The 13,450-nt window shown below is 33.6% G+C and overlaps 1 protein-coding gene across 1 annotated transcript in view; it reads left to right on the top strand.

Moving 5' to 3' along the window:
• The window catches only part of LOC133199115 (fibrinogen-like protein 1), a 166,214-nt gene extending 155,639 nt beyond the window's left edge, over positions 1 to 10,575 (top strand). Inside the window, exons 3-7 of the mRNA XM_061334990.1 lie at positions 7,470 to 7,722; positions 7,842 to 7,981; positions 8,850 to 8,946; positions 9,247 to 9,414; positions 10,131 to 10,575. Of these exons, the coding sequence (XP_061190974.1) occupies positions 7,470 to 7,722; positions 7,842 to 7,981; positions 8,850 to 8,946; positions 9,247 to 9,414; positions 10,131 to 10,393 (921 nt within the window). The 3' untranslated portion in view covers positions 10,394 to 10,575. The remainder of the gene's footprint in view (positions 1 to 7,469; positions 7,723 to 7,841; positions 7,982 to 8,849; positions 8,947 to 9,246; positions 9,415 to 10,130) is intronic.
• The last annotated feature ends 2,875 nt before the right edge of the window (positions 10,576 to 13,450 follow it).

The following is a 13,450-nucleotide window of genomic DNA, read 5'->3' as shown; positions in this document are numbered from 1 at the left end:
AGTAATAATTAGAAAAACATGAAATAACCCAATTTAAGTACAAACTAAATAAAATGACAGAATATGAGTTCTAACTATATATAGATAAAATGACAGAGTTTGAGTTCCGTAAGAATTAGATAAAATTACACAGATTGAGTACCAATTAGAATTAGTTATAGTGACCCAGCTTAGTAACAGTTAGAATTCGAAAAAATAGCACAGTTTTGTACCAATTAGATTAAGATATAATGTAATCTTAAAGAGATAACCGGGAGAAAGAGATCCTCAAGTGCAAGTTAACAAAAAAAGGGGGAAATAGAAAGAGAGTTCGAAAAAATCAATTTGAGGGGGAACAAGTAAAAAGAGAGCATGAAATTGAGCTAGAGAAACGCTGATAACATTATGGGTTCGAACCTGGATATTTTTTTTCTGTGTACGCAAAAACAAATAACATTTTGGTGATTTCTGTCAAACATACCTGACCATTACCCTCTTTGCTTCTTTTACTTCCAACGATTGATTACTTTTTCAAATGTACGAGGGCTGTCGGTAAAATCGTGGACAAGTTGTCTAAAGTTAAAAATATTCATCACTGCGTTCTAATATTTTCACTACTCTTTACTACATTTTTCATCAATATACATAGCAAATTTCAAATAGATATATGTATAAATAAACAAATTATGTATCTATATTTCTATTTAACCCCAATCTTATCTATTTAATCCTTTTATTTCGAATTAATACTCGAATATTTCCTGATAAAACCCGCATTTTTGGTTGTGCGCCGTAGGGCCATACTCTATGCACATTCAGGTATAATAAAATCCTTATGTTTGAATATAATTTATTTTTTTTGTTGTGTGTGTTATCGCCTTACGGAGCACGGATGATAACGTCAAAGTGTCTAAAGGAGCGTCACGCTTCCTCTTTGCTAAAACAAAATTGGATAAGCCCCACTTAAATTCGGGGATTTCGTTGATGCACATACTTGAGTTTCCCTTTATTCCCCCATAAACAGTCGAGGAACCAATCTCGCACACATATGTGACCTTCTGAAGATTTATTAGTAAGTTATGGACAGTACTCTCACTATCATTCAACTAAATAGGCTATCTTATATCGACAGTCTATAGTGACCGCGCCTTAATTTTGCTATTGCCATTAGCTGTTTGTCCGTATGTTTTGTTCTACCTGGTGACTCGATCAAGTTTTTTTTTCGCTTAGAAAACTCCCATTTCACTTGTATATTAGAGTTCTAGTGATTTTTCCCTCTGTAGTCATTTAGAGTCTCTAAGGGCGTCATTACTACATCTTAATCAAATAAAACTGCTCTCCGGTGTGCCGTAACGTCATCAAACGTCGCTTTTTTCGTGTGTTGCTTTTACCACTTTCCTATTTCAAATGTTAAGGAAACTGCCAAAAATTAAGCTAATGCTTTGAAATTTTCCAGAAGACGACATAATAGATAGTGGATTAAAAATAGAATAATTTTTACCCCAATCTTATCTATTTAACCCCAATCTTATCTATTTAATCCTTTTATTTCGAATAAATACTCGAATATTTCCTGATAAAACCCCCATTTTTGGTTGTGCGCCGTAGGGCCATACCCTATGCACATTCAGGTATAATAAAATCCTAATGTTTGAATATAACTTATTAAAAATATTAAGATAAACTTAGATATGATAAATAAACATTTGCTGAAAATTTCAGCTCAGTGCGCCCATAATTTTTCGATAAAAACGCTTTGTCCACGATTTTATCGGATAACCCTCGTGAAATCATCTTTTTGAAATATGTGGAGATAACGAACAGTATTCGAGCTCAAAAGTTCATTAAACATTACAAAATAGGAGCAGAGCAAACACAGACCTCTAAGACATCAGAGGTGGGATCAGGTGCCATAGAGGAGTGAGCATACCCTGCCGACCAGTCACATTTCATAGGATAGCTATAGATTCTAGTCACTTCATTAGTGTTTGCCAAGCACAACGGTCACGTCGTAAGTCTAGGGTATTGCTTGCCCTTTATCATCTGAGAGTGAAAGCTTTTTTTTATTTTCAGCATGAATGCAAATCTTCTCTCAATCTTTCTTGTGGGTAACAAGTACTTATTTTGTGTTTGCTTTCTGCATTCTTAAAAGGAGAATATATAACGACAGATCAGGATCCCTTTTGCTATTTTTATTTGTTTGCTTTAGGTCTCTCTTTCCATCCCTTACTCTCTCCAAGAAATGGGTTCTTTAAAAAAAAAACATGTTGCTGATTAAGTTTGATTTTGTAAGATTCTTGTTTTCCAGAAATCAACCAAAGTAAAATGCAAAATAAATAATAAGAAATCGATCGTCACAAATTCTTCACCTCAATGAGTTACATAAAACAGCATAGTTTTTTTTTCTCCAATTATCATTCAGCATGATCTTCAAAAATATTTCTTCATTGGCATTATCTACGTAAAGCAGCAGGGAATTTCAATAGACATCGCATGGGATCTTCAGAAATGCCTCAATTCGATTATCTACACACAACAACAAATGGATTTTATTGCCATGTTAAACCTATAAAGTTGATTTGAGTGTTATACCATACACTGCAGTGTTCACCGTCCCATTAAATCCATTACTGGAACCAATATGATATTTAAGTATTGAATTTTAGTTTGTCAAATGAAATTATGGAGATAACGAACAATATTCAAGCATAAAAGTCCATTAAACAATACAAAATAGGAGCAGAGCAAACACAGACCTCCAAACATCAGAGGTGGGATCAGGTACCATGGAGGAGTGAGCATCCCCTGTCGACCGGTCACACCCGCCGTGTGCTCCTTGTCATGATCGGGAAATAACGGAAAATCCGTCGACAATTCAGTGTGTAAATAATGGCCTAACAATTAGTATGAAAAACGTCAGTCAGCAATTGACTCAATGATAAATTGTATTTGCTGACAAGGTCATTGTATCGACCATAGAACTTACGAAATGATGACTTTAATCGAGACAGCTGATATTCTTGTTTCATCAACTTGTTTGTCAATAATTTACCTCGTTTTAGAAATTGTACATACGTAGAGCATGCTCTTGCGTATCGAATCAACTGAGAGATATATACCCGTATGCAGGTGATGAAGGTATATTGCTGCATAAGTAAGGGAAGTTGACGATTGAAAAGTTAAAGTAATCACGTGTATCATAAAGCTTGGTTGTTAGATTACCATTGACGTCTTTTTCAAGTAAAATATCCAAATATGAAACAGATGTCAGACTTTGTGGTATCTTTTATATCAAGTTCACCCGGATATGTCGTATCTAAATGTCGAGTTGAAGGCCACACCAAGTGTTTTCTTCTTTTCACGTACAAGATTTTGGACAAATTCTGCTTTTTATGAATACAAAAAAAAGGTCTGCTAATAACGGGGCGCAATTGGTACCCATAAGAATTCCAATGGATTGTTGGAAGACCTGGTCTCCAAAAACCACTTAGATATTGTCAATCAGAAACTCAAGCGTCTTTTCAATGTGAACTTCAGAGTACTTGTGTGTACAATCAGAATGTTTTTTAACAAAAAAATTTTGCAAATGACCAATAACAAGGTAAGTATATTTACGAGTTCCATTTTTATTGAAAAAGCAGCTGTCAATGATATCAAAAAGCCTGGACTTTTATTTTTCGTCTGGAATGGTTGTGTATAAAGTTGAAAAGTCGTAAGTTTTTAAGCTGTTGATTTTGGTAAAATCTTGATTTCAAATTTTCCAAAAGTTCCTTGGAATTTTTAAGTATCCACATCTGATTTACACCACTTCTCGAATATATTGTTGCACAGTACTCTTGAAGTTTCCCATTCACCACTGTTAATTTCTTAGTGAGGAGTAAAGATAAAGGCTTGGTTGAACATTTACTGGAACCTGCTATGTATCTCTGTAAGGATTTTTATGAAGTTTCGGAATCGAATATAAATATGGTAAATCAAATTCATTTTGGTTGTTTGGAATCAGAGATAAAGAACAATTTATGATTATACTTTTTGTAAAACTCTAAACATTGAATTATGAATTATGATTCTGCTGTTATTACTTATATTATGATGACAATGATAAAATCTATCCTCGACACCAGCGTTTTGTGGTATACCACGTGCACCGTCAGTTATGTTGGTAAAAGATCTGTACAAAATCTCAGCGGCTATTCTTTTAAATAACATGCAGGGAAATACGTTCTATTTTCATTAGTGAACTCTTCAAAATTAGAGGCGCGTTTGGTCGTCTGATTGGGACAGCATGGTGTTGCAGAAAATACAAAATATGCCAATCTCAATCCAATTTTAAATGTTAAATGTTTTTGTCATTCCAATTAAAGAAAAGAAGAACTAAAAGACATATGTAAGAGAGCGAGAACCCCAAATTTCTCATCCATTAATAAAAAAAAATACGACATTTCCGAGGCATGTGCATTGTATTTAGATGTACCATACGATAAATAGATACATACGATCAACAATTGATATAAATTGATATCGTTGTCATTCCTACTCTTGATGTTTATGAAGTCACAACAATAAATATTTCATTTGCATTTTCTTAGGAATTGTTCATCGACATTCAACATATTGTTTACATGTTTATGTTACGTTTGTCCCAGAAATCCCGCAAGATTTGTACATTTTCCGACTTTTTCACAATAGAGCGCACTAAGAAGTATAACTCTTTCATAGTGGAAATAGATCGTATTGGTGTATTCTTCTTGCGATACTTTTACAAGCTTTGGAATGCTTTGTGACATAAAAAATATTGAGTTTGCATGATTATATACACAAGGGTTGTCTCAGAAATACGCAAACATTTTAAATTTTTTTTTCACGATATTTGGAATTAAAAAATGTATATGCAACAAAATCAGTATTTTTATCATATCACAGAGAAATTTTATTTGTCTCTACACTTGTATCTCAGGTAAAAGGATCTTAAATAACAGATGTCGGCGCAACATCATCGACCTCAAAGCATAGCTCCTTGTATTTGCAAAATTAATAAGGATTATAATCGGATATGTGTATGTGTTAAATCATGAAAATTTGTTTAAAGCAAATGGTCAATACTACATCTTATTTTTAGTTAGGAACCCATATATCAATCTTGTTAAAATCATCGAATTTTTCGCATGTTCTATGGTCGATACAATGACTTTGTCAGCAAATACAATCTATCGCTAAATTGAATGCTGACTGATGTTTTTCATGCTAATTGTTTGGCCATTATTTAAAGACTCAACTGTCTATAATTTTTTTCGTTTGTCCGATCATGATAACGGTCGATAGGGGGTTCATACTCCTCCATGACACCTGATCCCACCTCTGGTGTTTTTAAGAGGTTCGTATTTGCTCTACTCCCGATTTGTATTGTTTCAATGGACTTTTGAGTTTGATAAATGTTCGGTGTCTTTGAAAAGACAATATCCCAGGACTATTCATGATCCAAATTTCTTGAGTATTTAACAACAGTCTCCACCTGACATGGTAAAGAAAATAAACAGTGATCGATCTCATAAAAATCTATAATTGATATAAATTCGTGAACAGGGCATAAAACACGGACTCATGGAAATTCCAGAGATGCAATCAGGTGCCTTGGAAAAGTAAGCATCCCCTGTTGACCGTTCACACCCGCCGTGAGCCCTATGTATAGATCAGGTAGGCGGAACATTCCGTAGTCAAATTCAGTATAAAAATAAAGGTCTAACAATTGGTATGAAAAACGTTAGTCAACATACGACCCAATGAAAGATTATGTTTGCTAATAAGGTCATTATAATGAACAAATAATTTACGAAATGCTGACATTGAATACTGTTGAAATCCCTGTAACATCAACTTATTTCTCAGTAGCCTACCTCGGTTTAAAAATTGATCGTACTCGGAGCATGCTATATGACTTTCAGTTGGTTGTTATTTATGCAGGTCTACAAATCGCCTCTTCCATCAGATAACCGATCCAACCATGCTTGAACTTCTTTTACCAGGTTTAAACTTGTGTGCATTGTTGTGCGGAACATTATTGCTCGACATCGGAATTTTTTTTTTTTTACAATATCTAATGGAAAGTACATCTGTACATATAGTCATAAAATTGTCATTTATCAAATTCATAAAATGAGTTCCCACAAACATCAAGTTTTTTATTGATGTAAATTTTGCTACATAATATCTCCAAATAATCTGGTAGTGACCAAGACATTGGTGACAATGCGATTTTCAAACATTGGGATGCACCGACCACCAACATATAACACACTTAGAATATGATTTCCACAGGAACACGGAATCCCATATTATAATGTCAAAATGACCCAAATGTCATTCTCCAACAACATGCAAAAATGTATGATTTTGGTAAGGAAGTTTAGGAAATATTTCAAAAGATTTTTTTTCTTTTTGGAGGTGGAGGGTCAACTATCGTATATGTCCTATTCAGGTTTTGTATTTGATTAGGATATGAATCTATTTATTTTTCTTATTTGCTTGGTTTCTGCCTTTCTATCTCGCTCTCTCTCTCCACAAAAATTGTTTTTGTACAAACTAGCAACAGATGGCTGATTTCTAATTCAGTTAATTTCCCAGAAAGTTAAGACAAAAATTATTAGCAAACAATCTTTCAAAATTCTCTCACTTCTATTATCGACATATAACAGCAAGGAATTTAAGTTGCGTTAGCTTGTGATCTACAAAATTTCTTAACTTCCATTATCTACAAAAAAAGCAAGGAATGTTAATTGCCATTGCTAGTGATCTTCACATTCATTATCTACATGAAACACCAGACGTTTCAATTGCCGTAGTCTGACGTGTTTGTAATGGTTTTCCTTAAAACCACCGTAATGAAACTGACATAAAAGAATTTAATGTGAGATACCGTATGTATGTTATCTTTCGACCCTTTGAGAGTGATTCCTGAAATACTCCTTTTTCATTTTTGGAATTACCCAAATTACAGAAACGTCTCTATATATACCGTATGTTATCCTCTGATAGAGCAAAACATTATTTAATTACGGTTAGTCCACCTCAAAATTAAAATGATGTTTTCCTTTCTCTTAGCGATTTTTATTTCAATTTCACAAGTGAGTACGGCTTCCTTATTAACCGGTAATTATGATCAGAACTCTACGGAATTGATAAATGAAAGACGTGACATCAAGGAAATCGACGTTCTTCGACAGATCATCAACCAGGAAACTCTCATCCGTTTAGCCGTGGTCAAGGATGTCAAGGCAGCAGTGGACGACGTTAGTTCTGTGAAGCGAAGATTAGCGTCCACAGAAACAGTTGTCTCTGCATTACAGCAGACTCTAGAAACATTGAAAAAGCAAATTGATTCTCTAAGTCAGGACTACACTTTAAGGGAGACAGTAGACACAATACAACGACAGGTTGATACTCTAAATAGGGACAAAACTTTAAGGCAGAAGGTAGAAACATTACAAAGACAGGTTGATAATCTAAGTAAGAACAATACTTTAGTACAGACGGTAGAAACATTAGAAAGTCAGGTTAATTCGTTAAGAAAGGACAACGCTTTACAGCAGAAGGTAGACTCCACAAAACGGCGTGTTGATTCTCTCAGTAAAGAAAACGAAAGGATTACCGTGAATCAAAATAAGATTCAGGAATTCGATCAGATGTTTAAAATTTTCAAGGAAAATATAACCGACATCCATGAAGATGTTCAAATTGTCAAAAAAGGTAAATCAATCTCCTCTCTCTCTCTCTCTCTCTCTCTCTCTCTCTCTCTCTCTGTTGATGTATGTGTGTACAGTATCATAATTATTATGACATTAAATATGTATTCCTTTTTCATTCAGTTTTAAAAGTACATACGGATTGTAAGGACATCTATCAAAACAGATATACACAGTCTGGTGTATATCCAATAAATCCCTTTGGTAACGAGAATCAGGTGAACGTGTACTGTGACATGGAGACTGAAGGCGGAGGGTGGACAGTAAGACATCTCTCTCTCTCTCTCTCTCTCACTCTCTCTCTCTCTCTCTCTCTCAATAAATTTAGGTTTTCCTTTTGAATTTATTACACTTTAATTTCAAGACTTCTTTAAATTTCTGTTTTATTACCTTTTTACTGGTAACCAACTTGCGTGGAATTAACATGAAAGGGGTATCTAATTTAGCTGAAAGTAAAAGTAACTAAAGAATTGTCAAATTAAAAACGTTAAATGACTTAAAGTTGTTCTAAGGGTATAAAAATAACGAAATACCAAAATATTGCTTTCAGAACAAATTGTAGCTAGGAATAGCATACTAAACAGTAGAATTTTTTTTTATGAAACTAAGATATGAAGAAATCATCAGAAAAATAATGTCTGTTAGTATAAATCTTAAACTGTACCAATTTTGATGCACCAGATGGGCATTTTGACAAATTATGTCTCTTCAGTGATGCCCATGCCGAAACGATGGAAATCCAAAATATTTAATTAAAAAAAAAACAACTTTGAAGAGCTGAAAAAAGGGGTGCCGAAGAATGAAGCCAAATACGTCGAAGGATCAGAGCTATGCATGTGGGAGATAATCCTTAATTTTGAAATAAATTTCTAAATTTTACCAGAACAATTAAATATATATCCGTTTATTCAAGCTAGTACCGAAGTACTTAGCTACTGGGCTGTAGAGACCCTCGGGCACTAAGAGTCCACCAGCAAGGCTATTTTTATCTCTGTTTATATTTAAATGAAAAAAGTACAAAATCTGCATTCGACTGAGCAGGTAATTCATCCAAACAGTTCCCATTGTGAAGTTTTGCACACTTTAAATGCTTTTACTAAAAATATCTAATCAACTCATCTGGATCCCTAGGCAATCCAGAAACGAAGGGGCGGATCAGTGACATTCAACAAAACGTGGGCGGAATATAAAAGAGGTTTTGGGAATCCTAGTGACACTTACTGGATTGGTAAATACTAATTTATATTTGCTCATATGTTTAAAATTTACCATTTATTTAATAAATAAAATTTTTAATTTATATGTTTTGTCATTTTACTTAGAATAACCTTTCTCATGCATTAAATGATCATAAAGATCCCTTATAATTTAGTAACAAATCATGTACATTGGTGACCTATGACATCTCTGCAAAACATTTAATTGTATTTGGATGTACCATACTACATTGATCCTGAAATAGAAAAAAATGTATTTTCTTTATAATGTTCATTTATGCTATATATACCCCTACGATAATACATTAAAGGAAATGACGTGATTCACCAGCTTACAAAGGGAAATAACTCATCATTCTACGTCTCTATAACATTAAGAAATGGCAGCAGTTTCCATGAACTATATCATCAGTTTTCTGTTTCTGATGAATCAGACAAATACAGACTCTTTCTTGGGGGACCAGCTATAGGAACCTTGGGTAAGTAATGAGTTAAATACGTGACTATCAATAAGCAGAGAGAGAGAGAGAGAGAGAGAGAGAGATATTTCTGAATAGGCAAACAACTACAAACTCTTCTAGACAGCCAGCTACTTGAACCTTATATAATATATAATTATATATTTTATTGCTCAGTCCATTTTTTTTATATTAAAATCTACATGTTTTAAAATAAAATTTTAATCTCTGAGCTGATTTTCTTAGCAAGCAATTAAATCTTTGCTCGAACAAAAATAAAACATTTTGTTTAAGCTCAATAAGCACGGATAATCATGAACTGTGTCGGCATATTTCCGTAATAAATAATAAATCCAACAAAAGCAACACTACATTCGAATGGATATCATGTTATTTTTGTCTATTTGAATTAGTCCTGTTCATTGAAGAGTTGAAAAATAGAAAAAATATTGATTCTTGTACAATAAAGTTTTAGAAATAAAAATACCAAAAATGAGAATAAAATTCCTTTAATAATATTCCGTCATTATAACAGTTGTTTGAATGCCCATGCTTGTAATAAATATTTAATTTGAATAATTTCTTATGTTGAAAATAAGAGTGATTTAATAGGAAGCACAATATAAATTAATTTAAAAAATAGTATGTGATTTTCTTTAGATTTAAATTTTATAAGTAAGAATGATTTGATTTGATTTAGGTGACCGTGTAATACTTTTTTTCTTTGATTATTGTAGGTGACAGAATGTTAAGCACCAATACTTATGGCGCTGACCTGTCAGGGATGTACTTCAGTACACCGGACAGAGATAACGACAGGAATAGTAAATATAACTGTGCTGTTGTTTACGGAGGAGGAGGAGGTTGGTGGTATAACTCCTGTCACCAGGCCTACCTCAACGGTCCGTGGTCACCGGGATACTGGTTCCATCCTTGGTCTCCGCTAGTTAAGGATGGTAGCGAGGTAATGGAGACTCTAATGATGATAAAACCTCACTGACTGTGTTACTGATGATAAAATCTAAGTGACTGTGTTACATGATGATTAAAAAAGTCATTGTCTACATATCTTATTCATTGAAAATGTATATTGACGATTTTTCATTCAATCTATTGTATAGTTATTTATACATGTACATACAAAGTCAAATACTTTTGATAAATGATCATGTCATTATTTTAATCATAATGGTGTTATTAATGTCAAATTACTAATTAAAAAGATCCTGATCTAATTTTTATTATATAATGATGTTTTTGTTCTAATCTTATTATATGGTATTCTATTTAAATCTTATAATATTATAATTCAAATAAACTAAAATTAATGAAACTGCTTATTTCTAATTCATGCGATGAATTTTAAATGCTGCCCCCCCCCCCCCGTGATTAGTCAGACAATCAGGAAGAAGTACTTACTTTTATAAGTTTATCTCTATTGGAAGGTTACATTTACCTGTAAATTTACTTTCAAATACATGTATTGAACATCTTAATGATATTCAACCCCCCCCCCCCCCCCAAAAAAAAATCATAGAGTTCATACATATATAAAATGGAACTCTATTTTCATTCTGCTAGAGTAGGAGGACCCTAATCAATGAAGTTAGGTATTCTCTGTAAACAATATATCTAAAACGCAATGTGGAAGGAAAGGAAAAGTGAAACCTGTTTTCATTCTGACTGAAATGTATGGAGATAACGAACAGTATTCAAACTCAAAAGTCCATTAAACAATAAAAATTTTGGAGCAGAGCAAACAGGGACCTCTAGAATCAGAGGTGGGATCAGCTGCCATGGAGGAGTGAGTCTCCTGCCCACCGGTCACACCCGCCGTGTGCTCCTTGTCATGATCGGGAAATAACGGAAAAACCCGTCGACAATTCAGTGTTTAAAGCATGGCCTGACAATCAGTATGAAAAACGTCAGTCAGCATTTGACTTAATGATAGATTGTATTTGCTGACAAGGACATTGTATCGACCATAGAACTTACAAAATGAAGACTTTAAACGAAACTGCTGATATTCTTGTTTTTTCAACTTGATTGTCAATAATCTGCCTCGTTTAAGAAATTTGTCACACGTAGAGCATGCTCTTACGAATCAAATCAACTGAGAGATATAAACCCCGTATGCAGGTGATAAAGGTACATTGCTGCATAAGTAAGGGAAGTTGACGATTGAAAAGTCATCAGACCAAAACTGCAGGACTAGTAATGTTTTGAAAATATTTCACAGAAGTTTCTATTTTTAGTCACCTTGGCAGCATCTTACATTATGTATAGACTTTCACGAACTAAATCAAAGAACAATAACAGCTTCTCTTTACTAAAAATAGAAGAGATTTTAGATTCTCATATGACAATAAGTATTTTTCTATCTTAGACATGAAATCTGGGTTAACATCAGAAAGAAATCGAGGAATGTCACAAAGAACGTACTGCTTTTACTGGTGGTCCATTAGGCTTTTATGAATATAACAGAATGGCCTTTGGATTAGCAAATGCACCCGCTATATATCAAAGTCTTATGGAACAATGTCTTGGTGAACTACATTTATCAATTTGTTTAATTTACTTAGATGATATCATTATATTCCCTAAGACATATGAAGAACATTTTGATAGATTACATTTAGTATTTCAAAAATTGCGGGAAGCAGGCATTAGGCTGTCACCAAAAAGTGTTCTTTACTTAAAACTTGTATCAAATATGTTGGGCACATAGTTTCAGAGAGAGGCATTGAGCCTGATGATGAGAAAATAACAAAAGTACTAAAATGACTTCGACCGAATTCACGTGAAGAAGTTCGTCAGTTTTTCAGGTTTTGTAGGCTAATATAAAAAGTTAATCAAAATTTTTTCAAAAATTGAAAGACCATTATTACATGTAGATCTCATTCCCACACCAACAAGGAAAAGTCGCGGTATAGAGAAAATAAGTACAAATCATCCGATTTTAAATGGGGAGAGGAACAAGAAAATGCATTCAATTTTCTCAAACAACAATTATCTTCATATCCTATTTTATCATATCCTGATTATTCAAGGTCATTTGAATTACATACCGATGCATCTTTACATTGATTAGGTGCAGTTTTATTCCAGGAAAAAGACGATGGGCTTAAACATGTAATTGCGTTTGCCAGTAGAAGCTTAAGTAAAGCTGAGAGAAATTATCCAGCTCATAAGTTAGTTTCTTCTTTGAAGTGGTCTGACATTTGATTTTGAAAAATTCAAAGATGATTTATATGGATGTGACAACAGTGTATACGGATAATAATCCACTCACATATGTCCGTACAACTTCACAGCTTCATGCAACTGGCCATAGATTGCTTGCAGCCTTGTCTCCTTATAATTTTGACTTGAAGTATAGACCAGGCAATATAAATGCTGATGCACTGTCTCGCCTACTTGGTTTATGACAAAAACAAAACCGTATTATTGTTACATCAGATTCTTTTAGTGCCATATGTAATTTGACAAATGTTGTTCCTTTTATTGAAACTCTTCCAGTGTTAGTAGAAGTTTTCAATACGAACATCAATGCTAATGGAAGCTTACAAAGTGTCGATATTGTTCAAGAACAAATTCAAGACCCTGATATATCATACTGTTTGATCACGTGTTTAATAAATACAAACCACATAAAGATGAAATACCACCTACTCCTTATAGTTATGCATTATTTCCATGCTTTGACAAACTTAAAATTATTGATGATAAGTTGTACAGAGATGTAAAAAAAGAAACAGGTATTGTACATCAACTTGTTATCCCTTTCTCACTTGTCAATCTAGTTTTGTTTCATCTTCAAGATAATATGGGTCACCAAGGCAGAGATAGAATCCTTTCACTTGCTAAGATCAATCTTATTGGTACGGTATGACCCGTGACATAGAAAACCATATTCTGCATTGTGGTAGATGTATAAGGAGAGAATCGCCAACACATATGAGAGCTCCTTTGAAAACATCTCAACTACTCAACCATTAGAACTTGTTTGCCTTGATTTTTTAAACTCTTAAAGGTTCAAAAGGTATCTTTGGGTATG

The sequence above is a fragment of the Saccostrea echinata genome, unplaced genomic scaffold (assembly GCF_033153115.1).
Source record: "Saccostrea echinata isolate AGI-Se365-2 ecotype Australia unplaced genomic scaffold, CSIRO_AGI_Sech_v1 ptg000033l, whole genome shotgun sequence".
In the NCBI taxonomy this organism is placed as follows: domain Eukaryota; kingdom Metazoa; phylum Mollusca; class Bivalvia; order Ostreida; family Ostreidae; genus Saccostrea; species Saccostrea echinata.
This window is presented reverse-complemented; position numbering and strand designations above follow the sequence as displayed.